Here is a 26,452-nt window from a genome sequence, read left to right on the forward strand (position 1 = left end):
GATCATACCTGAAGAAGTAGTGGTCAAAGGTGTTCATTCATAAGAATTCTTCCACAAATGACAGGTAGTCAGGCAGCATCTATGGATGGAAAGGAACAGTCATCATTTCAGGCCAAGACCTTTCATCAGAACTGGAAAGGAAGATGGCAGAAACCAGAGTAAAAAGGGGGACAAATTGGCAGGTAATAGGTGGAATAATTCATATTCGGCAGTGAAATAGGTCTCCAATTTCAGCTGTAGTCCCTCTCCCTCTTCTGTTTGTTAATGTGAGTGACGATGCCCTTCCTCATGGAGACTGGCATTTTGCCATCCCGTTCCATAGGGTGGCATACAACTCTGCCAGTAGACTGTCACTTCAGGGGGTTCTATTCTTGCTGAGTGAGTGGATGAGCTCGTCAGCTCCTCCAGGTACAGTGGCTGATCTAGATTCTCCTGCTTACTATTATCCAGGATTTCTGTGTTAGAGGAAAGCAGGCTGTGCTCTTGCTGTAATATAGATTGACATAAGAGGATCTGGAGAACCTCAGTACATCTGTCTGTGAGGATGTTACTGAACCGACCTCTTCCTTAAGATGTCAACTTGTGATACTTTTGGAAGAACAAACATCAGCATATCTCATCCTTTCCCACAAAATGGATCCTGAATTTGAAGATGACCTTGGAGGATTCAGAAGCAGTGAGCACAGTTTGCTAGCTCTTCACCTCTCAGAGTTCCCCTCTCAGTTACCCCCATGCCCTGGCCTCTAGATGGCAGAACAAGTTAATGCAGGTCTGTCTGGAGTGGGTGCAATTCTCTCTGACTGTGACTTGCTTTCTACAACTTTTGAGAATAAGAAACCTCTTAATGTTCTCTTTGGTTGCTTCTCACCAGTGAATCGGGAATTTTCCAACCAACCTTTTAGTTCCTCAATATCCTCCAGTCAGCAGCTTGACAGTCCCCTGCCTTCTGGTCCTCCAAAAGATTACAGGAGGCTCAAAGGTGGGAATGATCAGTGAAGAACACTGGCATGACATCAGTGGATCTGGCCATATGAAGAGGAAGTCTATCCGGGACTGTACGGAACTGACTGTTCTAGGCCAAGTGCGTTGCAGTTGGGTTCCGCCTACACTGGTGCTGAAAGCATCTCCAACTATTTCCATCAGGAGTCTTGAGCTGCTGCCCAATCTCCTGTCAGCACTGCCAGGTTGTCCATTACATCAAGGATGTGGTTGAAGTCTCCAGCCAGAACTATTGGGAGGGACATTGCCAGCTTCAGTGGGAGCTGCTGGAGGACAACTAGCGTTTCACTCAGAACATTTGAGGTGCACGTATCAATTAGCTGGAGTGAAGTGTTACGGTATTTTACCTCAGCCTCTAGGAGCCGCTGCACACCTCCACTCACCACTACTTTGAATTCATTGATCTAGAAGTTGCCGTCCCCCAGCAGAATCCCCAGGCTGCATCCTCTACTAATGTTTCCACTACCACTACATAGACAAAGTCCCTGCAACCACCATCACAACCATCTCCAATAAATGTGAAGGTGTGGCAGCCCATACACCTGTTTCAAAAAAATACTAAAATGTCCAGTATTAATGCCTTGGAATACCTGACCAAGGGATAATCTGCCTTTCCCTAGGTCAGGTATTGCAAGACATTAATACTAGACATTTTTAGAGATGCCAGTTTTATTTCCATAGTTACTGGAGTTCAGGGTTCACAAATACAGTCCTTTGACAATCAGCCTGAGCCCACATGCCCACAGCCTTAGTGAAATGCCTCACTGTTTTAGGCTCAGGTACTGCGAATGGTCTCCCCTAGGATGTGGGGTCATTGAGCGATGCTGGTGGCGGCATCACTAGAGACAGATTGGTCTCTGTTTCTGTTCTGATTGTTCTGTACCCCTCATGTCAGACCCTGTGCTGCTCCCGGTCTCCTGGAGCTGGCATGTGTGGGATGCTCCTGTCTTCCTTCATCACTCTTATTTGTCTGTAGGCTCCCTCCTCGTCCCCTCTGTTCTTCAGTTTCGCTGTCCATGTCATCAGTTTTCTATGTTTACTTCATCCTCCAGTGAGGAGAGGTTGCTGGCATCTGTACATTGCATTGTCCTTTCTTCCCATAATGCAGATGACCACACTGTACTGGGACACATGTCCAGGTCTTTTGCAATTTGGACATAGTCTTGGCTGCAAACTCGATTCCCTCCGATAGCCAACACTGAGGGAGGGTGGATGACGTTCCATTTGCATCCATCTTTAGTTTCTGTTGATCCAGTTCCCAAACAGGTCGATGTCCCTCCACACAGCTTCCTGCTCCCTGAGTCAGGAAGGTCAGGATATTCACAGCAGATGCACGTGGGTTGAACACATGCTCTGTTATCTCACATTCCTTCCAGGTGAGGTGGGTGAAGAGTGGCTGCTCCCTCAACAGTGATAGCAGAGCCTCGTTCCTCTTCTGAAAGTCCTGTAACATGTGCCATCTCACTGGGTACTTGAAGGTGATGTCATGCAACCCTTTACCTGGGAAGTCCTGGTAACAGTAGATGCCCTTTGTCTCAAACTTGCAGCATTCCAGCAGGACCATCTTGATGAAGAGGTCCCTGAATAAGGGGAATGGAATTCCCTTGTTGGGGTCCTTCACCAGCACCCAGACGGTGCTTTAAGTCCCCTGTTCTCTTCCCAGTGCATTTGTCACTGCAGCCATCCTGATTTGTAATCACAGTATAATTGCTGGAAAGGGGTGTTAGATTAGTTTCTCAATAAATGTCAGAGATCCAGCCCTACGACAGCGGTTAAGCTCTCATAAGGTAGCCAGTCTATCACAAAGAGACTCATTGTCTTCCTTCTTTAATGTCAATATTTGAGTTCTCCCATGAGATTGTCCTCCTTGATAACTGTCCTGGGAGCTCAGCCCTGCTGATTGCTAAGCACTCCTGCCAGGTAACCTAACGGCTTGCAATGTGCGCAGCTGCAGAGGGAAGGATTATGGATACTTTGACCTTCTAGTGCTAAGGCACACTGTTGTTTATTAACAACAGTTGTTTAAAATGAAACATTTCCAGTCAGGCAAGTTTTTGTTGTTCAGTTCTCACAGGTTAAAGCTGATTAAGAATGAACATGCCTCAAAACCAGTGTTTCTTCTGGTGGGGGAATCCAGAACTAAAGGGCACAGCCTCAAAACTGAGGGGCAACCTTTTAGAACAGAAGTAAGGAGGAATATTTTTAGGTAAAGAATGGTGAATCTGCAGAATGCTCTGCCACAGACTGGAGTGGCCAAGTCTGTGGGAATATTCAAAGAGAAGGTTGATAGGTTCCTGATTGATTGTGGCATCAAGGGATATGGTGAGAGGCAGGTGTATGTAGTTGAATAGGATCCAGGATCAGCCATGATGAAATGGTGGAGCAGACTCGATGGACTGAATGGCCTAATTCTGTTCCTATGTCTTACTGCCGTATGGAAATTAGATTATGTAGAAGGTGCAGTTTATTTCTGCAGAAACAATTGAAATGTGCTCAGCAGCAAGTGAAAGGCAGAACTGACATTCTCTGGGTCACCTGCTTTCATTCTGGACACTCAGCTGAACTGTCTCCCAGAGCGCTTCCCACTTAATGGGTCCCTGACTTGCAAGTTATGTCATTCCTGTGCAGCAGCCAATTTGAAGGATTGTGGAGGAAGTTTGCAACAACCATTAAGTACTTCTAGGACAGGGTTCTTGTTGTACATTGCCAGATTGGCACCCAGTTAAGTCACAAGCTCACCTTTTACCTTTTACTAACAACTACCCCACCCCATCATGCCAATACCTTCCTCAAACCATTTCCCATCCACCAAATTGCTGCCTTAATACTCCAATACGACATGACTACTTCTCCCTCTGACTCAGTTGTGTCTGTAAACCCCATTCAAGGCTTTGGATTCCACCCCACTCTCTCTGGAAACCCATAAATTTCTGATCTCCCCTACACCCAATAAGTTATTATGTACTTACTATGAATAAGCAACATGGTAACAGTTTTACAAGCCATGCCTCCTATTCCCACCATCGCACTGCCCAGCACCTCAGGACTCAGTTCTACGTGACACTGAAGGGTTTCGGCCCAAAATATCGACTATGCTCTTTTCCTAAATGCTGCCTGGAGTTCCTCCAGCATTTTGAGTGTGTTGCTCAGATTTCCTCTATCTTCAGGTTTTCTCTTGTTTGTCGAGGTGACATCTTTTTGTCTATGTAAAATTGTAATAGTTTTTCACCCTCGTTGGTTGCTGAAATAGGAACATTGACACACAGTTGCTGTAAATGTATGACACATCAATTTCCATGCAAGTAAATGCCAATTGAAACATTATGGTCAACCTTCTTACATACTGCAAAGAAATCTTCCATCACTTAATGAATGAATCAAGTCACAGGATTTTATTGATCATTTATTGCCTTCTGTTCTCACCAGTTAGATTGTTTCATCACAATCACGACTGCTGCTTCTGAAGCTATGGGGGGAGAAGTACAGAACAGAACATCAGTTCGTATAGGAAGAGTGATGAGAAACTCTAGTAGACCTCACTGGATGATCTGGACTCACAGTGAAGTGCCCACCAATACCCAATGCCTTGGGCACAATTGAACACACATGCATGTTCGTTGTGCCATCCATGATCGGGGATAAATATCTAAGGAGGGGCTAGATCGAATTGATGAGCTGTGATTCACACTGAGGAATCACAGGAGTTCTTGTAGTGTCATTCAAAGTGGAGTCCATTCTGCAAATGTGCTGGAGCAATGTATAGTAGCAAGTGCCTGTCTGCAACAAACAGTTGTCAGGCTATGTAAGGGTTCCTGAAAAATATCCATAAGCCAAGTCAGAAACATCAGCTTTCTATATACAGATGAATTGCTTTACATGCCCTTCCTATAATTCATTCACTTTATTGAACAACCACCCTCATACTACCCATAATTACATATTTTATTTCAGGAAGTCCCCAGGTTATAACAGGGGACTTGAGAACTAGTTGTAACCCAACTTTTTCCATAAGTGAGAACTGAACAAAAACAGTGTGTGGGAGAGGATCACAGAAACCGTTGTGGCAGGTGAGTGAGCAGGCACAAGACGAGGGATGCTTGCAGGCCTCTGACTCTGGGAGTGAGTCTGCTCAGCTGGATTCAACCCCTGTTACAGCTCGACTCAGCCCGCTACAGCTTGGTGAGTGAAAGAAGAGAAGGCACACAGACATGCTCTGTTCCCACCTGGATGTAGCCAGCAAATCCATCCCCATCCATCCTGATTAGTCTCACCAACATTCATTCATAGTTATGGTTGTCCATAAATCCAGCATTCTTAACCTATGTCGAGCATGTATAATTATTACTATCTTGAAAAATGCTTTAAAAATTTATAGGAGATTTTGCATTGCAATCAGATTTCAATATCAGTCATTCATAACTTTTGCGAGTCCCTGTATTCTCACAGCATTTATTTAGTAAATGTTCGCATTAATTTACATAAACAGAATTAAGATCTTTATTGTACGTATATTGTAATACATGACAAATAATTAATTGGTACATATTTTCTTAATGAACGTTGATTAAAGGAGATCTTGGACATTTGTAGCAAATGAAACAGCCATAATTGCCGTTACTCATAATGTATTTATAACATATAAAATGTAATTTGATGTAATTTTATGGGATGTAAATTTTATTCTCATGACTTAAATTTAAAAGAAAATAGTTGAAAGATGAGAAATTTGTGATGCAGTCAGTATATATTTTTCTTTGTCTTTTTGCAAATTGCTCTCTCCATATTACAACTATTGCTCATTCTTCAGTCCCACTAAATGCCTTTATGTGACAATTCCACCATCTGTGTGCTGAGTATGGGACAACAGAGAGTTGATAAACAAAACAAATATAGTTTTAATTGTGCTGCACAAAGATGAAATTCTTCTGGGTGTTTTATTTGCCTGGTAATAAGCAGATATCTTATAATAAATTTCCATTCTTATCTGCATCTGAAATGGCCAAAAATTGGATAGGACGAATATGTAGACGTGTATCAGAGTTTTGATCTTTCATATTCCTTTCTGTTCTCATCATTCTATTTCTGAAATCACACTCTAAGTTATCATTGTTTTAGATTGTTATAAATACTCAATGCATTCATTAGCTTTAAAATAATTTTGCAGCAATTAAGATCATGCAACCCTGGCTACAGTGCAATACATTTAATTGCCAGATTTATTACAATTCGACTTTGTTTCAAGTAAATGATTTTAATAACTTTTGCTTTATTAGAAAATTTCTGTCTCTCTGTGTTTTTCAGTGTAAGTGGTTTGCTTTGTATGCAAGGTGCCTCAGCCTATTGTGTCATGTTTGAATTTACCATTTTTATGATAGGATATCTATTAAACCTTGGCATTCTCTACTGAATTGTATCTTAACTTATACAAATTTGAATTCCGATTTATTGACAAAAATTGCACCATTTCGCTTCAATGTCCTAATGAAGTCTAAAGGCAATGAATAAATCTATTTTAGAAGTGACATTTTGACATAGGTACAAGTTACAACGGTAGCATGATAAATAACCTGTTTATTTTCAAATCTTATATAAAATTATAAGATTTAAAAATGTCACCCACCAACTGGTTTACAATGTCTTTGGTTGAACTTCATATGTCATTTTGCCCATGGCACACTATCGTTTCACCAAACCTAAGTTTTTTCCAGAGTGGAATGTTGTAATGGAAAAGGTAAGAATTAAAATGTACACTCAGTGGCCACTTTATTTGGTACAGGAGTGGAACACCGTGTGGTCTTCTGCTGCTGTAACCCATCTACTTCAAGGTTCGACATATGCGTTCAGAGATGCTCTTCTGCACACCACTGCTGTAACGTGTGGTTACTTGAATTACTATTGCCTTACTGACAGCTTGAACTAGTCTGGCCATTCTCTCTGACCTCTCCCATTAGCAAGGCATTTTCACACACAGAACTCCTGCTCACTGGATTTTTTTTTGTTTTACACACCAGTCTCTGTAAACTTTAGAGACTGTTGTACATGAGATAAACAGTTTCTGAGATACTCCAAACATCGCATCTGGCACATCCAATCATTCCACAGTCAAAGCCACTTCAATCACATTTCTTCCCCACCCTGATGTTTGTTCTGAACAAATGGACCTCTTGACCATGCCTGCATGCCTTTATGCATTGAGTTGCTGCCACATGATTAGCTGATTAGATATATGAGCAGGTGTATAAATATACCTAAAAAGTGGGCACTGACTGTATATTTTAACATTTTAAAAAAATTTCATAACTCTACATCCACTTCAAGGAACGGGTTGAAAATCCAGATCAATTACAGAAGTCCATGGCTGGCCAGTAATTATTCAGTCTTTTGAAAGATTTCTGAAAGTTGTATAATCCCTCACCTAGTCTCTACTGTGGTCCTTAAATAAGTAACATCTAATTATCAACCAAGCTATTATAACTCTCACTCTTCTTGCCCTACTCTAGCGCTCTCCTCTTCCCAATGTCTTGTGATCTTTCTCCAAAATTGCATGTGAGCACATTAGAACTACTACTATTCTTCATTTCTGTCCCATTCTTCATTAATATACACAACTTAATCGATACATTTCTTGATTATTCCTCGTGTTTCGCTTTACAATTGTTCAAACTACAAAGAAATCCAACTCGTTATCTCACTCTCACCTTATTGTTTACACCTTTAGTAAAGATAGAGAGGGGGGTTAAAGGGGGGGGAGTTGCTCTACTAATCAGGGGCAATATCACAGCTGCACTCAGAGGGGACATAATGGAGGCCTCGTTCACTGAGTCTACAGGGATAGAACTCAAAAGTAAGAAGGGTGCAATCATTCTGATGAGATTGTACTACAAATTCCTGCCCCCCACCCCCATACTGACTGAAAATAGAGGAACAGATTTGCTGGCAGATTAAGGAATCGTAAAAATAATAGGTTTGTTGTCATGGGGCACTTCAACTTCCCTGATGTATATTGGGACCTTCTTAGTGCAAGAGGTTTAGGCAAGGCAGAATTTGTTAGATGCATCCAGAAGAGTTTTTTTTTAAATCAATCTGTAGATAGTCTAACAAGAGGAGGGACTGCACTGGACCTGATGTTGGGTAATGAGCCTATCCAAGTGACCAGCCTTTCAGTCTGTGAACAGCTATGGAATGGAGACCACAACTCTAAGTTTTAACATAGCTATAAGAATGGACCTTGAGTGAGAGTATTAAACTGGAGCAGGGCAAATTACAAGAGCATTAGGGAGGAACTAGGGAAAGCTAATTGGGAACAGTTGTTTTTAGAGAAGTCCACAACTGAGATGTGGGGGGTGTTAAAGACCAACAGCACAGAGTACAAGATGGGTATGTTGCAGTCAGAAAGAAGGACAAGGATAAAACAACCTTGGACGTTAAGAGAGGTGGTAGAGTCAAGAAGATGAAGGGAAAATCGCTGAGGATGCTAGAATCAAACAGGCCCCTTGAGGATTATAAAGAACTCAAGAAGAGAATCAGGAGAGCCAGGAGGTGCCATGAAAAGTCAAGTAGGATTAAAAAGAATCCCAAGGCATTCTATACATAGATCAAGAGCAAGGGAGAGGGTAGCATCACTCAAGGATAACATGGGGGGGGGTAAACATTTGCTTGGAGGCAGAGGAAGTGGATGAGGTCCTTAATGGATACTTGACATCAGTATTTACCAAAAAAACGTAGAGGATACAGAGATCAGTGCCAAGCATATTGATATGCTAGGCATTTCGAGATAAAGGAGGAAGGCAATTTTGGGTCTCTTTAAGAACATTAAGGTGGTTAACTCCCCAGGGTTTGATGGGATGTATTCCAGGTTATTGAGAGAGGCAAGAGATTTCTGGGGCCTTGACCAATATCTTCCTGTCCTCTCTATCCACAGGCCAAGTCCCAGAGGACTGGCAAGTAGTTAATGTTCCATTATACAAGAAGGGAACCAGGGATAATCCTGGAAGCTATAGATTGGTGAGTTTCAACTTAGTGGTAGGGAAGTTACTGGAGGGAATCCTTAGGGATAGGATTTATGAGCATTTGGAAAACCATAGCCTAATTAGGGAAAGCCAGCATGTTTTGCACAGGGCAAGTCGTGGCTTACTAACCTGATTGAGTTTTTTGATGAGGTGATGAGGGTGATTGATGAAGGTAGAGCTGTGGATATTGTTTACATGGATTTTAATAAAGCATTTGATAAGATCACTCACATAGGAGGCTCATCAAGAAGATTAAGGTGCATGATATCCATGGTGAATTAGCCATTTACTTGCCCATAGAAGACAGAGGTTGGTGGTCGAAGGGACTTAGAAACATAGAAACATAGAAAATAGGTGCAGGAGTAGGCCATTCGGCCCTTCGAGCCTGCACCGCCATTTATTATGATCATGGCTGATCATCCAACTCAGAATCCCGCCCCAGCCTTCCCTCCATACCCCCTGATCCCCGTAGGCACAAGGGCCATATCTAACTCCCTCTTAAATATAGCCAATGAACTGGCCTCAACTGTTTCCTGTGGCAGAGAATTCCACAGATTCACCACTCTCTGTGAATCTGTTCTGTTTTGGCCAGTTTTTTGGTCGGTTTGTCTTGTGTTTCTGTGATATCATTCTGGAGGAACATTGTATCATTTCTTAATGCATGCATTACTAAATGACAATAAAAGAGGACTGCGTGTCCTCATAATCTAATCTAATCTAATCTATCTGGAGGTCTCTCATTAGAGATGTTCCGCAGGGATCTGTACTGGAACCTCTGCTGTTTTGCGATGTATATAAATGACCTGAATGAAAATGTAGATGGCTGGGTTAGTAGGTTTGCAGATGGTATGAAGATCAGCAGTGATGTGGATAGCATAGAAGACTGGCAAAGAATACAGTGGGATATAGATCAGTTGCAGATATGGGTGGAGAAATGGCAGATGGAGTTTAACACAGCCAAATGTGAAGTGTTGCACCTTGATAGGTCAAATGTAACGAGACCATACACTGTTGAAGGCAAGACCCTTAACAGTGTTGATGAGCAGAGGCATCTTGAAGTCCAAGTTTATAACTCCCTGAAGGTGGCTACACAGTTTGATAGGGTGTTTAAGAAGGCACATGACATGTTTGCCTTTATCAGTTGAGGCACTGAGCTCAAAAGTCAGGAAGTTAGTTATGCTCCAGCTGTATAAAACTCTAGTTAGGCCGCATGTGGAGTATTGCATACAGTTCTGATTGCCCCATCATGGGAGACTTTGGAGAAGGATGCAGAAGAGGTTTGTCAGGATGTTGCCTGAATTAGAGGGCATGTGCTATAATGACAGATTGGACAAACCTGGGTAGTTTTCCCTGGAGCAGCAGAGGTTGAGGGCACACCTGAAAGAGTTTATAAGATTATATGAGGCATCAATAGACAGACATTATCTTTTACCCCAGGATTGAAATGTCTTACTACCAGAGGGCATACATTTAAGGTGGTGGTGGTTGGGGCGGGGGGGTTCATTTTGAGGGAGATTTGGAGGGCAGGTTTGCTACACAGAGACTGATAGGTGCCTGAAATACACTGCGTGGGTGGTGGTACAGGCAGAAACTCTTAAGGACTTTTAAGAGATGTTTAGATAGGCATATGAATGAGAGGAAAATGGAAGGAACTGGACGTTGTCCAGGCAAAAGGGATTAATTGTGTTAGCCTTTTGATTACTAATTTAATTGGTTCAGCACAACATTGTGGGCTACAGGGCCAGTTCCTGTGCTTTACTGTTCTATGTTCAAACTCTCCACTGAGGAAAAATATCTGCTCACATAGAATGGGCATCAGAACATAAGAAATTGAAGAACCCCTCGTCCCTCTACCTTTCATTAATATCATAACTGATTGGTCACCTTGCACCCCATGTCCTTTGATTCCTTTTACATCTAAAAGTTTATCACCATCTTGCACTTCCACTACTCTTGTGCATATTGATTTGCTAACTTCTGGGTGAACAAAAGCTTGTTGAGTGTGCAGTTGTCATCATCCCACTACAGGAAGGACATGGAGGCTTCAGAGAGGGTACAGAAAAGATTCAACCAGAATGCTAGATTAGAGGGTATGAGCTATTCGGAGAGGTGGACAAACTTGGGTTGTTTTCTCTGGAGAATCAAGAGACTGGGGGGAGACCTGACAGAAGTTTATAAAATGATGAGAGGCATAAATACTGTAGGTATCAGTGTCCAATTTTTTTTCAGGATAGAAATGTCAATTACTGGAAGACTTGCATTTGAGATGAGGGGGAGATAAGTTTAAAGGAAATATGTGGGGTAAGTGTTTTACATGGAGATTGGTAGGTGCCTGGAATAGGCTGCCAGACATTGTGGTGGAAGCAGATTTGAGCACAGAACATAGAACTGCACAGCACAGTACAGGCCTTTCACCACACAAAGTCATGCTGACTTTTATCCTACTCTGAGATCAATCTAACCCTTCATTCCTACATAGACCTCCATTATTCTGACATCAGTGTTCCTATGATAGTGGCATCTAAAATAGGAAAATGCAGGGAATGAATAATATCCAGGCAGATTTAATTTGGCATAATGTTCTGCACTAACATCATGGGCTGCAGGGCCTGTTCTTGTGCTTATTCAAAGCACTAGCATCAACACCACATCTACCATGTCAAACCCCTCAAGCACTTTTGTGCATTTCGGTGAGATCACCATGCGCATCCAACCCTACCCCATATCAAGCACAATATATAGGTCTGGATTGCTACACCAGGGTGCCTTCCTATTGATGTCCTGAGTAGGTGCTCGAAACACCACCCCCTTCCTCCCTGTGAGATATGACAACTGAGCCTCATCCTGCTATTTCTGGTACCCATTCTATGCTGGGGAGTCCAGACTGCAGGTTTAAGATTGTTTAATGCCATTTCCTGTAGATATGTAAAGGAGAAGGAAATAATTGTTACTCCGGATCTGATGCAGCAAAAAAAAACCACGAACGATATATAAGGCAATAATAATAATAAAAGCAATAAATATGAATAGATAAGATAGCTTATGACCAATGAGATCAATAGCGCTTAACTCTGTGGCATTTGAGAATCTAGTAATCTGGGATTTTTGTACTTTGTATAGATCAATATTGCCAGTGTATTGAGCCATTGGGTCAATTTAGGACCAGAATACTGTTATCATCTATTGTACATTTTTATGCTTAGCTACTGTTTTATTATAACATTTATTGTTCTCTTGTAGTTTTCGAAGATTTACGAGATCAAACAGTGTGACAGCTGCAGTACAGGCTGATCTGGATTATAAGGAAAGTTGTGAAATTTCACTGGTGCCCCAGGAAGTAGTTTCAAGTCCATTACTAAGGCAGCTCTCCAAAGATGCAAGCACATCCACACCTAGCTTTCTTGGATCAGATTCGCAAGCCGGTGCACAAGAGAATGCCTTTGACTCAAATTTTGATCCCTCTTTTCTGCCACCCCCCGAACCCTGGATCGACTCTACATCAGAGGCTGAAGTAGAAGCAGGCCAGAGGTCAGTGTGTCAAAGGGATGGACGATGGTTTATGAAATTGCTTCAAGCAGAAAAGGAGCGCATGGATGCCTGGTGTCAACAGATGGAAAAAGAAGAACAAGAAAATGCCCTTCCTGAAGAAAGTAAGTCGATATAATAAATTCACAAGAAAGTAATGAACTCCAGCCTACATGGGAAACAAACATAAAACTACTTATAATGTAACATTTACCTATAATATTGACTTGTTTATCCATGGATGCATTTCTTCACTGACAGTGAGTGGGAATAAAAGGATCCTTTTCTGGTTGTCTGCCGGTGACTAGTGGTGTTCCGCAGGGGTCGGAGTTGAACTGCTTGTTTTATGCTGTATATCAATGATTTAGATGATGGAATAGATGGCTTTGTTGCCAAGTTTGCAGATGAAACAGATTGGTGGAGGGGCAGGTAGTATTGAGGAAACAGGAAGGCTATAGAAGGACTTGGATTAAGAAAATGAAATATAATGTTGGAAAATACATGATCATGCATTTTGGTAGAAGAAATAAATGTGCAGACTATTTTCTAAACAGGGAGAAAATCTAAAAATCTTGAGATGCAAAGAGACTTGGGAGTACTTGTGCAGAATACCCTAAAGGTTAATTTGCAGGTTGAGTTGGTGCTGGGAAAGCAAATGCAATGTTAGCATTCATTTCAAGAGGTCCAGAATATAACAGCAGAGGTGTGATACTGAGACTTTATAAAGCACTGGTGAGGTCTCACCAGTATTGTGAACAGTTTTGGGTTCCTCATCCAAAAAAAATAAGAGTTCAGAGGAGGTTCACAAGGGTGATTCCAGGAATGAAAGGGTTATCGTATGAGGAACGTTTGTTGGTTCTAGACCTGGATTTGCTGGAAATTAGAAGGGTTAGGAGGAAATCTCATTGAAACCTTTCGAATGTTGAAAGGCCTAGACAGAGTAGATGTGGAAAGGATGTTTCCCTTGATAGAGGGGCATCCATTTAAAACAGAGATGCAGAGAAATTTCTTTAGCCAGAGGGTGGTGAATTTGTAGAACTTATTACCACAGGTAGCTGTGGTAGTCAGGTTGTCGGGTGTATTTAAGGCAGAGCCTGATAGTTTTTTGATTGGACATGGCATTAAAAGTTCTAGGGAGAAGGCCAGAGAGGGGGGCTGAAGAGGGGGGAGAAAAAGGATCAGCCATGATTAAATGATGCAGACTTGATGGGCCAAATGGCCTAATTCTGCTCTTATGTCTTATGGTCTTTCCCCACCTCACCACCTAATTTCCACCAAATTTAAGGCAAAAAGGGGTGAGGTTGGGTCAGTTGAATGGGTGAAAACAACATTCTGGGAAAACAGGCGATAACAAAAATTTGTTTTCTAAATTGTGATATGAAAAGAAAACCAAAGAAAATTAACACTTTGATGGTTTAATTGGACATGATTGTGAATATTTTCAGATGCCACTTGGTCTTCCCAAGTCACCAAAATCATGAATATGAAACAACTGCACAGTTCTAACTGGAGATCTGGCATTTGCCCTGTTGAGGGCAAAAATAAATTAAATTTAACAATTCCTAGGCCATGCTTATTTGCATATACAAAAAGAGCTCTAATGTATACTTCAGTTCCAGCTCCAAATTCCCTTCATCAGGAGAAACGAGCTCGGGCAATGTTTATGTTCATTTAAAGAAACTCATAAGGGGAGAAGTAACCATTTATTCAGATGGGGGAGGAGGATTTTACATAAAACTCCAAAATTTGAGTTGTTTCACTTATGAGGTCTGCTTAAATATATTTTATTAGCATTGCAGGAAAGAGCTCGGTAAGACTCACGTGATGAGATGAATGTTCTGTTTCTGTTCTCTAGCAGTCTATGAGTCTAAAATATTGAATGTTTACATTTTTCTTGGTATTCAATTTTCAGCAATGAATTTTAGACAGATAGACAGTGGGTTGGATTGGCAGAAATTTAAAAGTAAATGGTAAATGTTTACGGAAGAAGCCATTAGCTAAAATGATTGCTGGTGCCCTCTTGTCATGCCTTTCCATGTACCCATTTGGGTTTATGCCCTATGCTCACCTCTACCTGCATGTAGTCCCATAAAAACAAACTGCCAAATTGGGAGAGAATTTGATCAGTTTTTTTTTGTTACCAGCTAGGTTGGAACATGGAGCTGTCTCAAAGACTTGCAGATTAATTGAATGCTGTCTGTTGCCCCGAGTGCAGATGAGTGATGAAATCTGGGGAGAGCTGCTGGGAGTATAGAGAGAATAGGTTACCGGGAGAATTATTGGGGGAAATCCAATTGCTCTCTGAGACAGCATATGGTCCTTGTGTATTTTGAAATCATAATAAAAGATGGAATAATCTATATGGAATCTACACCTTCTTTATATACTTAGGCTAAAATACTCTCAGTTCCATTGTGTGCAACCAATCCCAAAGCATAGCGCTGATAAAGAATGGCCTTCTGTTACTTTTCTGCCAAGTCTGGTTTCCATGTGTATTCTTTGGACATGTCGCCACCATTCTGTTGTAAACAATAAGCAGGGAAAGCTTTCATCTACCATTGCTTGCAGTTTGGTCTGACTTTGGATTTATATATGTATTTAATTGAATATACCAAACAACCATAAAAATGTTTGCAATCACTAGTAGATGTGCATGCTAAGTACAACAGAGAGGATGAATTGTTACCTCAGTCTTTTTCATTTGCTCCCTGATTCTCCAGCTGTTTATTCTGCCTTCTCCCTGTTTCTTTCATTGCATTTGACTTATTATTTGAATCCAAACAAAAAGTGAAGGAACACACATAAAAGTTGCTGGTGAACACAGCAGGCCAGGCAGCATCTCTAGGAAGAGGTACAGTCGATGTTTCAGGCCAAGACCCTTCGTCAGGACTAACTGAAGGAAGAGCTAGTAAGAGGTTTGAAAGTGGGAGGGGGAAGGGGAGATCCAAAATGATAGGAGAAGACAGGAGGGGGAGGGATGGAGCCAAGAGCTGGACAGTTGATTAACAAAAGGGATATGAGAGGATCATGGGACAGGAGGCCTAGGGAGAAAGAAAGGGAGAGTGGGAAGCCCAGAGGATGGGCAAGGGGTATAGTCAGAGGGACAGAGGGAGAAAAAGGAGAGAGAGAAAAAGAGTGTGTGTGTGTATATATAAATAAATAAATAACGGATGGGGTACGAGGGAGAGGTGGGGCATTAGCGGAAGATTGAGAAGTCAATGTTCATGCCATCAGGTTGGAGGCTACCCAGACGGAATATAAGTTGTTGTTCCTCCAACCTGAGTGTGGCTCTCCCCCTCCCCCTCCCACTTTCAAATCTCTTACTAGGTCTTCTTTCAGTTAGGCCTGACGAAGGGTCTTGGCCCAAAACCTCGACTGTACCTCTTCCTAGAGATGCTGCCTGGCCTGCTGCATTCACCAGCAACTTTGATATGTGTTGCTTGAAATTCCAGCATCTGCAGATTTCCTCATGTTTACGTTTTTAAAAAATGAAGGGAGGGGAAGAATGAGAAAGCATAGGCTAACTTGAACCTGCATTGAGAGCATGTAGCTTTAGCCACAGAACATACTTATATTCATGGTAATCATTCTGTCATAAGTCAAAACCAAGTTTATTGTCATATTCTCAAGTGCATGTACGCACAGCTACAGTGAAAAACCTGCAGCAGCATCACAGGCACATAGCACACAATTAGAACAATAAAAATAAAGTCCACTGTTGAGCAAAGTGACATGGTGTTGCTATAATGAGTGGCGTTCAGTGTTGTGAAGATTGGTTTTAAGAACTGAATGGTTAAAGGGAAGTGGGTGGCTTGAACGTGGTGGTGTGGGAATTAAAATTGCTGTACATCCTGCCTAATGTTAACTGTGAGAAGACAGCATAGCCTAGATAGTGAGGATCTTTGATCGTAGATGTTGTCTTTTTGAGGCATACTTTGGGACCAACTTGGGTTAAAGTCATAGTCCTCAAGTATTTAAGAGAAAAAAACACTTCAAGAATTCTCTATTTTTTTCTTTCCTGACCTCCAACTCTTCCTGAACATCTACTCAACAACATTTATCCACATTTATTAAAATTTATATGCAATAAAACACATATACGAAACAACCATCTTTGTGAACAGTTGTAGACACATCCAGCAGTTTATCATGCTTCCACATCCACTCTGAAGCACTGGGAACATCTTTCCTTTTTCCCACTCTGTTCATTGGTATCTTCAACCACATCTGGGTGTCACTGAGTTGTTGCTTTGTCCTCATACACATCCATAACTGCATTTAATCGACAGCATCTCTTATCCCTTTCAACTACTCCATATTCAGATTGCAACCACTGTCTTCCCTCTATCTTAACACAGCTAGATGTGCTTTGCACTGTGTCTCTGTGAAACAGTCCATGGTCCATGAGGAGTAGGAGGCATACATAAAACCTTTAACTTTGGTTAATAGGACTATAGGTGGAAGTTATGCAGCATTATCATAACGTTGGTCAAGATTCTACTGTAAATTATTGCAGGATCAGTAATTGATTTGGATGAAAAAGTTGAAGGGTAAGTTAGTAAGTCTGCAAGTAAAATGAAGGGTTGAGGTGTTGTGAATAGTGTAGAAGATTGTTGTAGATTACAAGGGACATAGACAGGATGCAGAGCTGGGCTGAAAAGTGGCAGATGAGTTTAATCTGAAAAAGTGTGAAGTGATACACTGTGGAAGGTAGAACTTGAAGATAAAGTACAAGGTAAATGACAGCGTGGAAGATCTAAGGGATCTTGGGTTCCAAGTCCATAGATCCTTTTAAGCTGCCACACATTTTGAGAAGGTGGTTAGGAAGGTGTATGGTGTCTTTGGCCTTAATTAGTCAGGGGACTGAGTTCAAAAGCCATTGTGTAATGGAATAAAACTCAGGCTAGACTACACTTGGAGTATTGTGTTTATTTCTGGTTCCCTTATTATAGGAAAAATATGGATGTATTAGAGAGGGTGCAGAGAGGATTTACCAGGATGCCATCTGGATTGGAAAACATGTCTTATGAGGAAAGGTTGAGTAAACTTAGGGCTTCTCTCTTTGGAGCAAAGGGGATGACTTGATAAAGGTGTATAAGATTGTAAGAGGAATGGATAGAGTGGCCAGCCAGTACCTTTTTCCCAAAGCAGCAATAGCTAATTTTAGAGGACCTCCTGTTAAGGCCAGAGGAGGAAAGCTTAGAGATGTCACATGTAGGTTTTTTACACAGAGAATAGTAAGTGCCTGAAATGTAGTGGCCAAGGTTGATATACTAGTGACAGTTTAGATCGGCACAAGGGTGAGAGACAGATGCAAGGTTCTGAGCTGTGTAGGAGGGAAGGGTAGATTGATTGTGGTGTAACAGCATGGGCCAAAGGGTCCATACTCTGCTGTTCTATTCTATGTAATTTTCCTCAGCATTACCTAAACTGTTATTTTCTTTGTGATGATAGTGAAAATGTAGATGTTGAATCTGAGGATAATATTATTTTACTCATCCTCTCTAATGCTTTCACATCTTTGCTAAAATGAGGCATTAAGAATATCAGTGGTTATGATTAAACTGTCAACATTTACATATTTTATAGTGCTTTATGTAATTTTGAAGCATTGTCTTTGGAGTGCTGTGGTATAAATTTAATGGTTCAATTGTTTTTATCATTAGAATCACTTGTATATTCAGTTATGTGCAATTAAGTTGTAATTCCACAATTAAATTACAGCCCACTGAAGCTTTAATTCACTGGCTTGGATTTTGGCATTTTTTGTAATATTTCCATTCGCAGACTTGGTCACCCATTTCACTTCCACACAATTTGCTTGTACAAATTACACTATGCAGCATACTGTACTTATTTTCAACATTCATCATTAAGAATGGATCCAGCACACAAATCAAGATGATGTTGATTTGTTGGTTATATAAATATAAGCTGCATATTGTGCTTTGTCAAACCAAGAACACATGGAACTGAGATGGGCAATCAGATTTGGGATCAGAAGGATTCCAGAGAATTGCAAATTGATTCTTGGCTATAATAGTCGTTTAGTTATTTCAAGGGCTTGGTTAGCTATCAGGATGCAGAAATTAACAACAAATGCAGGAAAACCCAAATAAAATTAGATAGTACTGGATGTATAGAGGAGATCAAGTAGCATTAGGAAAGAAAAGTGGGAAGTTATGATATATCTAACACATCATTAGAAACACACACAGAATGCTGGAGGAACTCAGCAGGTCAGACAGCATCTATGGAAATGAATAAACAGTCGATGTTTCGGTTGAGACCCTTCATCAGAACTGAAAAGGAAAGGGGATGATGTAAGATTAAAAAGGTGAGGGAAGAGGAAGGAGGATAGCTAGAAGTTGAAGCCAGGTGGATTGGAAAGATAAAGTGCTGGAGAGGAAGGAATCTGATAGGAGAGAAGAGTGGACCATTGGAGCAAGGAAGGAGGAGGGAACCTAGGGAGGTGATAGAGGTAAGAGGCCAGAGAGGGAAATAGAAGAAGCGGCGGGTGGATTTTTTTTTACCGGAAGGAGAAATCAGTATTCATGAAGAGATACCCTGCACTTTGAAGAAGGAGGACTTCTCTGATCTCCTAGAAAGGAAAGCTACATCCTGGGAACAGATGCAGTGCAGATGACGGAACGGAGAAAAGGGAATAGCACCTTTGCAGGAAATGGGGGGGAGTGAAGAGGTACAGTCAAGGTAACCATGAGGATCAGTACGCTTATAAAAGGTGTCTATTGATAGTTTGTCTCCAAAGGTGGAGACAGAGATCGAGAAGGTGGGGGGGGGGTGGTGTCAGAAATGGATCAAGAGAATTTAGGGGCAGGGTGAAGTTGGAGACAGTGTGGGTGCATGAAGCAGCTCCAATGCAATCATTGGAGAAAGAGTGGGGGAGCATTACCATGGAAGGCTTGGAACATGGACTGCTTTACGTAGCCAACAAAGAGCCAGGCATTACTGGGGCCCATGTCGGTGCCATGGCTACCCATGGAGTTTGGAGAAAGTAGAAGGTGCTGAAGGAAAAATTGTTGAGAGTGAGGAAACCAGTTCTGCCAGGTGGAGGGGAACTGGTTGGTTCTTGTATTGAGAAACCAGTGGAGAGCTTTGAGGCCTTCTTGGTGGGGATAGAGTGTATAGGGCCTGAACATCCATGGTGAAAATGAGGCCATCAGGGCCAGGGAATTGAAGATTGTTCGTTTCAAGGGGTAGGCATGAGGAGGTGTCTGAGCGTTGCCACCTAGCCTTAGCAAGGTAGAGGTCAATGCGTCACACTACCCCTCCCTTTGTCTGTAGATTTGATGGTAAGGTTAGAATTGGTGCATAGAGAGTGGAGATCAGTGCATTAAGAGGGGGTAAGGTCTGAGAAGGAGAGAGGATTGCTGAAGCCAAGCCAGTTGATGTTTCTTCAGCAATTCGAGATGAAAAGAAGAGGAGAAGGGTTGGAGATAGGAAAAGGGGTCATCGGTGCAGCATGTGGAATTCTTGCCAAAGAAGTGGGGTCAGGGACCGAGGCAATGGAAGAAGAGAGCATCACAGCAGGCATGGAACTTTCTGAGCTGCAGACGAAGGGGGACAAAGGTAAGGCCCTTGCTGAGGACAGCACGTTCTGTATCAGAGAGGGGAAGGTTGGAGGAATGGTGTCGACATGGCAAGGATTAGAGCTGAGATCAGAGAGGGAAAGGGGTGGTGCTAGAGGAGAGAGGAGGGTTGAGGTCTTCAGAGAAGGTGAGGTGAGAGGAAGGTGGAGGCTCCAAGGATCCCAGAGGTGACGGTGAAGCCTGAGAGATATGGGGTTGGAGAGTGGTGGTAGGGGAAGTGGAGCCTGGGGGCCCAGCAACAGCAATTAAAGTCTTAGCCTGGAGTGCTCATGGTTAACATCCAGGCTGGAGCCGGAGCTGGAGGCCACACAATTTGCAGTCTAAAGACCTCCAGGGTCGTAGGAACGGGCATTGGCAGCAGTGGTATCCAGGTTCTGAATCCATTTGGGGTCATTGGAACTGGGGTTAGCAGCAACACTGTCACAGGTCCGGAGGTGTACAGAGCTGTCAGGTCATTAAAAACATCTGTTTTGGAGCAGAATCACACTGCGCTGAATATTTGCAATGAAAATCAATTAAATTGTGGATTCATCTTTTTTGCAACCATCCTTAGGTCAAAACAAAACAATTGTGAAATTCAATTGGGCAAAAAAAACTGCTCCATGTCAGGCTATACACTCAGTGGCCACTTTATTAGGTACAGCCACATGTTTATGCAAATATCTAATCAGCCAATTATGTGGCAACATCTCAATGCATAAGAGTATACAGACATGGTCAAGAGGTTTAGTTGTTCTTCAGACAGCAGAATAGGAAGAAATGAAATCTTTAACCATGGAATGATTGTTTGCTGATCTCCTGGGATTTTCACGCACAACAATCTAGAGTTTACAGAGAATGGTGCAAAAAACCAAACCAAAAAATCAAGTGAACAGCAGTTCTGGACAAAAGTGCCTTGTTAATGAAAGAGATCAGACTGATAACAGATGGGAAAGGTAACAGTAACTCAAATAACCCGGTATTACAACAATGATGTGCAGAAGGGCATCTCTGAACACTCAACACACTGAAGTGGATGGGCTACAGCAGCAGAAGACTATGAGCATACAGAAATACACTCAGTGGCCACTTTATTAGGTATCTCCTGTACCTAATAAAGTGGCCTCCAAGATGTACCTTTGCTTGAAAAGTGCAAATGTCCCAACAGCATCCTTAGCCTCCCAGTCTATCAGAGGCTCACCAGTGAAGATATTGGGCCATCTTTTTCATGATGTACTTACACACTGCATAGTATTTTCAGAGTAAAGTTTAGCATTCACATCATTCACTTGCAGTAAAATTTTAATAATTTCACTATTTCCAACATGTTGTACCTTTTTGTTCACTGAGTGCAATTTCTTAACTACATTTTAAGACACAAATTTGTTACACATATTTTCTGAAATCTAATGGCGGTGGGGAAGATGAAATGGTTGTTCCCTCACTTGTCAAGTTACCTATTGGCCAACTGATTGATAACTGTACACCCAACTGGGAGGCAAGTTGTATCTCCCAAGCTGAATGGAATATGCAGTAACATGCACATTCTCCATTATCTGAAAATTATTATCACATACACATTGTATTTAATATCATCAGTAAAACTAAAGGATATTTCCAGCAGGCAGCAGTTGTTATAGCTGGTTGGGTAACACTTAGTATAAATATTACTGCTCATAGAGTGTGGTAGATCACTGAAATTCTGTTACCTGAAAGGTTGTGGAAGCTAGATCAGTTGGAGGTCTTTAAAGAGGAAGTAGATAATTATTAAGAGATTAAGGAATTGAGGGCTATGAGGACATGGCAGTGAGAGAGTTGAGTTCTAAGGGAAAACAAGGACTTCTTAATTTCATTAGGCAGTATTCACCCAGACTGTTAAGGGTTAAGTTCACTGTGTATGTTACGTGTTACGTTGTACATCATTACATATTGGGGGCGGGGTTTTTTCCTGATATATATATGAAGTCGCCATTTGTTTGCAGTGGAATAAAGTGTACACTTGTGTCAATTTTTGTCGACACTCCTACAGTATAATTATATTGGTTTCGAGGGTCAAATGGCTTGTACCTGCTCCTGTTTTACTTTCTTATCTACAGTTGACCCTCTTTGTTATGGCCATTCAGATAATGGAATCAAGCCTTTACAGAATTCACAAATCACTATCCAAAAGTTTGAGATATGGAATAAAATTTGATCTCAAGAATTTATGTGGGGAGAAAAGTAAATAAATAAACATAAAATCTGTTTCTTTCAACTTGAGTTTCTTGACATGAGCAGATAATGAAACTTTGCATTATAGAAAAATCATGAAACTGTTTACTTGGAACACAAACACCAACTCCCATCATAAAGCAGGTACCATCTGTTCTTATAGTATGAAATAGAGAAAATTCTAAGATGGCTATCAAGTTCTGATTTTCAGCTCTGAATCAGTTATAATGCGATTGGAAACTCCAAAACGTTTCCCTGCTTTTTACCAAAGCTGTAGTGAAAACTTGAGATCGCCTCCATGGAAATTCTGTACTGTAACTTTTTAAAACAAAATTTATATAAAAACAGTTAATACAGAGTTTATACTGTTTAATTCTAAACTGGAATAGTCAAAAGAAACAAAAAGGTATTAAAGAGCATTACAAACAGTTCAATATATAATGGATTATTTATGTCAGTGAGAATGAGGAAAAATTAATGAGCGGGATTTGTTAGTTTAGGGGACACAGTATATAGTGAAAAGGTGAAAATTATTAAAGTGGTTTATTCTATATTAACTGCTCTTACGTGGATTATGTTTTGAAAAGTCAAGGTGCAGAATTTTCATGGAGGTCCTCCCAGTCTTACACTGTAGCTTTGGTAGAAAGCATGGGAAACATTGTGAGGACTCGGATCAGGTCCCAAATATTCTGAAGGGAGAGGGCGAGCAGACAGCTGTCTTGATACATGTTGGTACCAATGACATAGATAGGAAAAGGGAGGAGGTCCTGAAGAGAGATTTCTAGGAGTTAGGAAGGAAGCTGAGAAGCAGGACCTCCAGGGTAGTAATTTTGGGATTGCTACCTGTGCCACGTGCTGGCGAGGGCAAGAATAGTAGGATCAGGCAGATGAATGCGTGGCTGAGAGACTGGTGCAGGCGGTAGGGCTTCAGATTCTTGAATCATTGGGATCTCTTCTGGGGTAAGTATGACCTGTTCAAAAAGGACAGGCTACACGTGAACCCAAAGGGGACCAATATCCTGGCGCGAAGGTTTAATAGAGCTGTTAGTGGGGGTTGAAACTAATTTGGCAGGGGGTTGGGAACCGGAATGATAGAGTGGAGGAAGGGGGAAAACAGAAATAAATCTAAGATGGTGAGCAGTAAGGATGTCAGGAAGGACAGGCAGGTGATGGGGCAAATTTGCAGCCATTGGGATAAGTTGCAGTGCAATCAAAGCAAAAAGTAACAAATACTGGACTTAAGGTGTTACACTTAAATGCACACAGCATAAGGAATAAGGTGGATGATCTTGTCGTACAGCTACAGATTGGCAGGTATGATATTGTGGCCATCACTGACACATGGTTAAAGGATGCACGTCTCTGGGAACTGAACATCCAAGGATACATTGTGTATCGGAAGGATAGGCAGGTAGGCAGAGGGGGTGGCGTGGCTTTATTGGTAAGAAATTATATTATATCATTAGAAAGAGGTGACATAGGATCTGAAGGTGCAGAATCTTTATGGGTTGAGTTAAGAAATCGCAGAGGTAAAAGGACCCTGATGGCAGTTATATATAGGCCTCCTAACAGCTGCAGTGATGTGGACAACAAATTACAACAGGAAATAGAAAAGGCTTGTCAGAAGGGCAGTGTTATGATAATTGTGGGGGATTTTAACATGCGAGTAGATTGGAAAAAACAGGTCAGCACTGGATCTAAAGAGAGAGAATTTGTAGAATGTCTGCGAGATGGCTTTTTAGAACAGCTTGTTGTTGAGCCCACTAGGGGATCGACTGTACTGGATTGGGTATTGTGTAATGAACCGGAGGTGATTGGAGAGATTGAGGTGAAGGAACCCTTAGGAGGCAGTGATCATAACATGATTGAGTTCACTGTGAAATTTGAGAAAAAGAAGCCGAAATCCGATGTGTCGGTATTTCATTGGGGTAAAGGAAATTACAATGGCATAAGAGAGGAACTGACTAAAGTTGACTGGAAAAGAACACTAGCGGGAAAGACGGCAGAGCAGCAGTGACTGGAGTTTATGCAAGAAGTGAGGAAGGTGCAAGGCAGATATATTCCAAAAAAGAAGGTATTTTCAAATGGAAAAAGGATACAACCGTGGCTGACAAGAGAAGTCAAAGCCAAAGTTAAAGCAAAGGAGAGGGCATACAAGGAAGCAAAAATTAGTTGGAAGACAGAGGATTGGGAAGTTTTTAAAAGCTTAAAAAAGGAAACTAAGTGGGTCGTTAAGAGGGAAAAGATGAACTATGAAAGGAAGCTAGCAAATAATATCAGAGGATACTAAAAGCTTTTTCAAGTATATAAAGAGTAAAAGACAGGTGAGAGTAGATATAGGACCAATAGAAAATCATGCTGGAGAAATTGTAATGGGAGATAAGAAGATGGCGGAGGAACTGAACAAGTATTTTGCATCAGTCTTCACTAAGGAAGACATCAGCGGTATACCGGACACTCAAGGGTGACAGGGAAGAGAAGCATGTGCAGTTACAATTACGACAGAGAAAGTACTCAGGAAGCTGAATAGTCTAAGGGTAGATAAATCTCCCAGTCCAGGTAGAATGCACCCTCGTGTTCTGCAGGAAGTAGCTGTGGAGATTGCGGAGGCATTAGTGATGATCTTTCAAAAGTCGATAGATTCTGGCATGGTTCCGGAAGACTGGAAGATTGTAAATGTCACTCTGCTATTTAAGAAGGGGGCAAGGAAGCAAAAAGGAAATTATAGACCTTTTAGCTTGACATGGAGTACATGGAGGCATATGACAAGATAGGCAGAACTTAGCATGGTTTCCTTAAACGAAAATCCTGCCTGACAAACCTATTGCAATTTTTTTAGGAAATTACAAGTAGGCTAGACAAGGGAGATGCAGTGGATGTTGTGTATTTGGATTTTCAGAAGGCCTTTGACAAGGTGCCGCACATGAGGCTGCTAAACAAGATAAGAGCCCATGGAATTACGGGAAAGTTACATACGTGCATAGAGCGTTGGCTGATTGGCAGGAAACAGAGAGTGGGAATAAAGGGATCCCATTCTGGTTGGCTGCTGGTTACCAGTGGTGTTCCACAGGAGTCTGTGTTGGGGCCGCTTCTTTTTATGTTGTACATCAACGATTTGGATTATGGAATAGATGGTTTTGTGGCTAAGTTTGCTGATGATACAAAGATAGGTGGAGGGGCCGGTAGTGCTGAGGAAACAAAGAGTCTACAGAGAGACTTGGATAGATTGGGAGAATGGGCAAAGAAGTGGCAAATGAAATACAATGTTGGAAAGTGTATGGTTATGCACTTTGGTAGAAGAAATAAACGGGCAGATGATTATTTAAATGGGGAGAGAATTCAAAGTTCTGAGATGCAATGGGACTTGGGAGTCCTCGTGCAGAATACCCTTAAAGTTAACCTCCAGGTTGAGTCGGTGGTGAAGAAGGCGAATGCAATGTTGGCATTCATTTCTAGAGGAATAGAGTATAGGAGCAAGAATGTGATGTTGAGGCTCTATAAGGCACTGGTAAGACCTCACTTGGAGTACTGTGTGCAGTTTTGGGCTCCTTATTTAAGAAAGGATGTGCTGACGTTGGAGAGGTTTCAGAGAAGATTCACTGGAATGAGAGGGTTAACATATGAGAAACGTTTGACTGCTCTTGGACTGTACTCCTTGGAGTTTAGAAGAATGAGGGGAGACCTCATAGAAACATTTCGAATGTTGAAAGGCATGAACAGAGTGGATGTGGAAAAGTTGTTTCCCATGGTAGGGGAGTCTAGTACGAGAGGGCATGACTTAAGGATTGAAGGGCGCCCATTCAGAACAGAGATGCGAAGAAATTTTTTTAGCCAGAGGGTGGTGAATCTGTGGAATTTGTTGCCATGGGCGGCAGTGGAGGTCAAGTCATTGCGTGTATTTAAGGCAGAGATTGATAGGTATCTGAGTAGCCAGGGATCAAAGGTTATGGTGAGAAGGTGGGGGAGTGCGACTATATGGGAGAACGGATCAGCTCATGATAAAATGGCGGAGCAGACTCGATGGGCCGAATGGCTGACTTCTGCTCCTTTGTCTTATGGTCTTATAGTTTACAAAGGCATTACAGCATTGATTGTGAGATAACCAATATAAAACCACAC

At 41.7% G+C, this 26,452-nt stretch overlaps 1 protein-coding gene across 15 annotated transcripts in view; it reads left to right on the forward strand.

Moving 5' to 3' along the window:
- Window positions 1-26,452, forward strand: part of dlgap1a (discs, large (Drosophila) homolog-associated protein 1a) — an 890,995-nt gene that overhangs the window by 824,991 nt on the left and 39,552 nt on the right. For all 15 annotated transcript variants that reach the window (XM_063062219.1, XM_063062200.1, XM_063062175.1 and 12 more), the window contains one exon: window positions 12,249-12,658. In XM_063062219.1, the coding sequence (XP_062918289.1) occupies window positions 12,249-12,658 (410 nt within the window). The remainder of the gene's footprint in view (window positions 1-12,248; window positions 12,659-26,452) is intronic.

This window comes from Mobula hypostoma, chromosome 1 (assembly GCF_963921235.1).
Source record: "Mobula hypostoma chromosome 1, sMobHyp1.1, whole genome shotgun sequence".
Lineage (NCBI taxonomy): Eukaryota > Metazoa > Chordata > Chondrichthyes > Myliobatiformes > Myliobatidae > Mobula > Mobula hypostoma.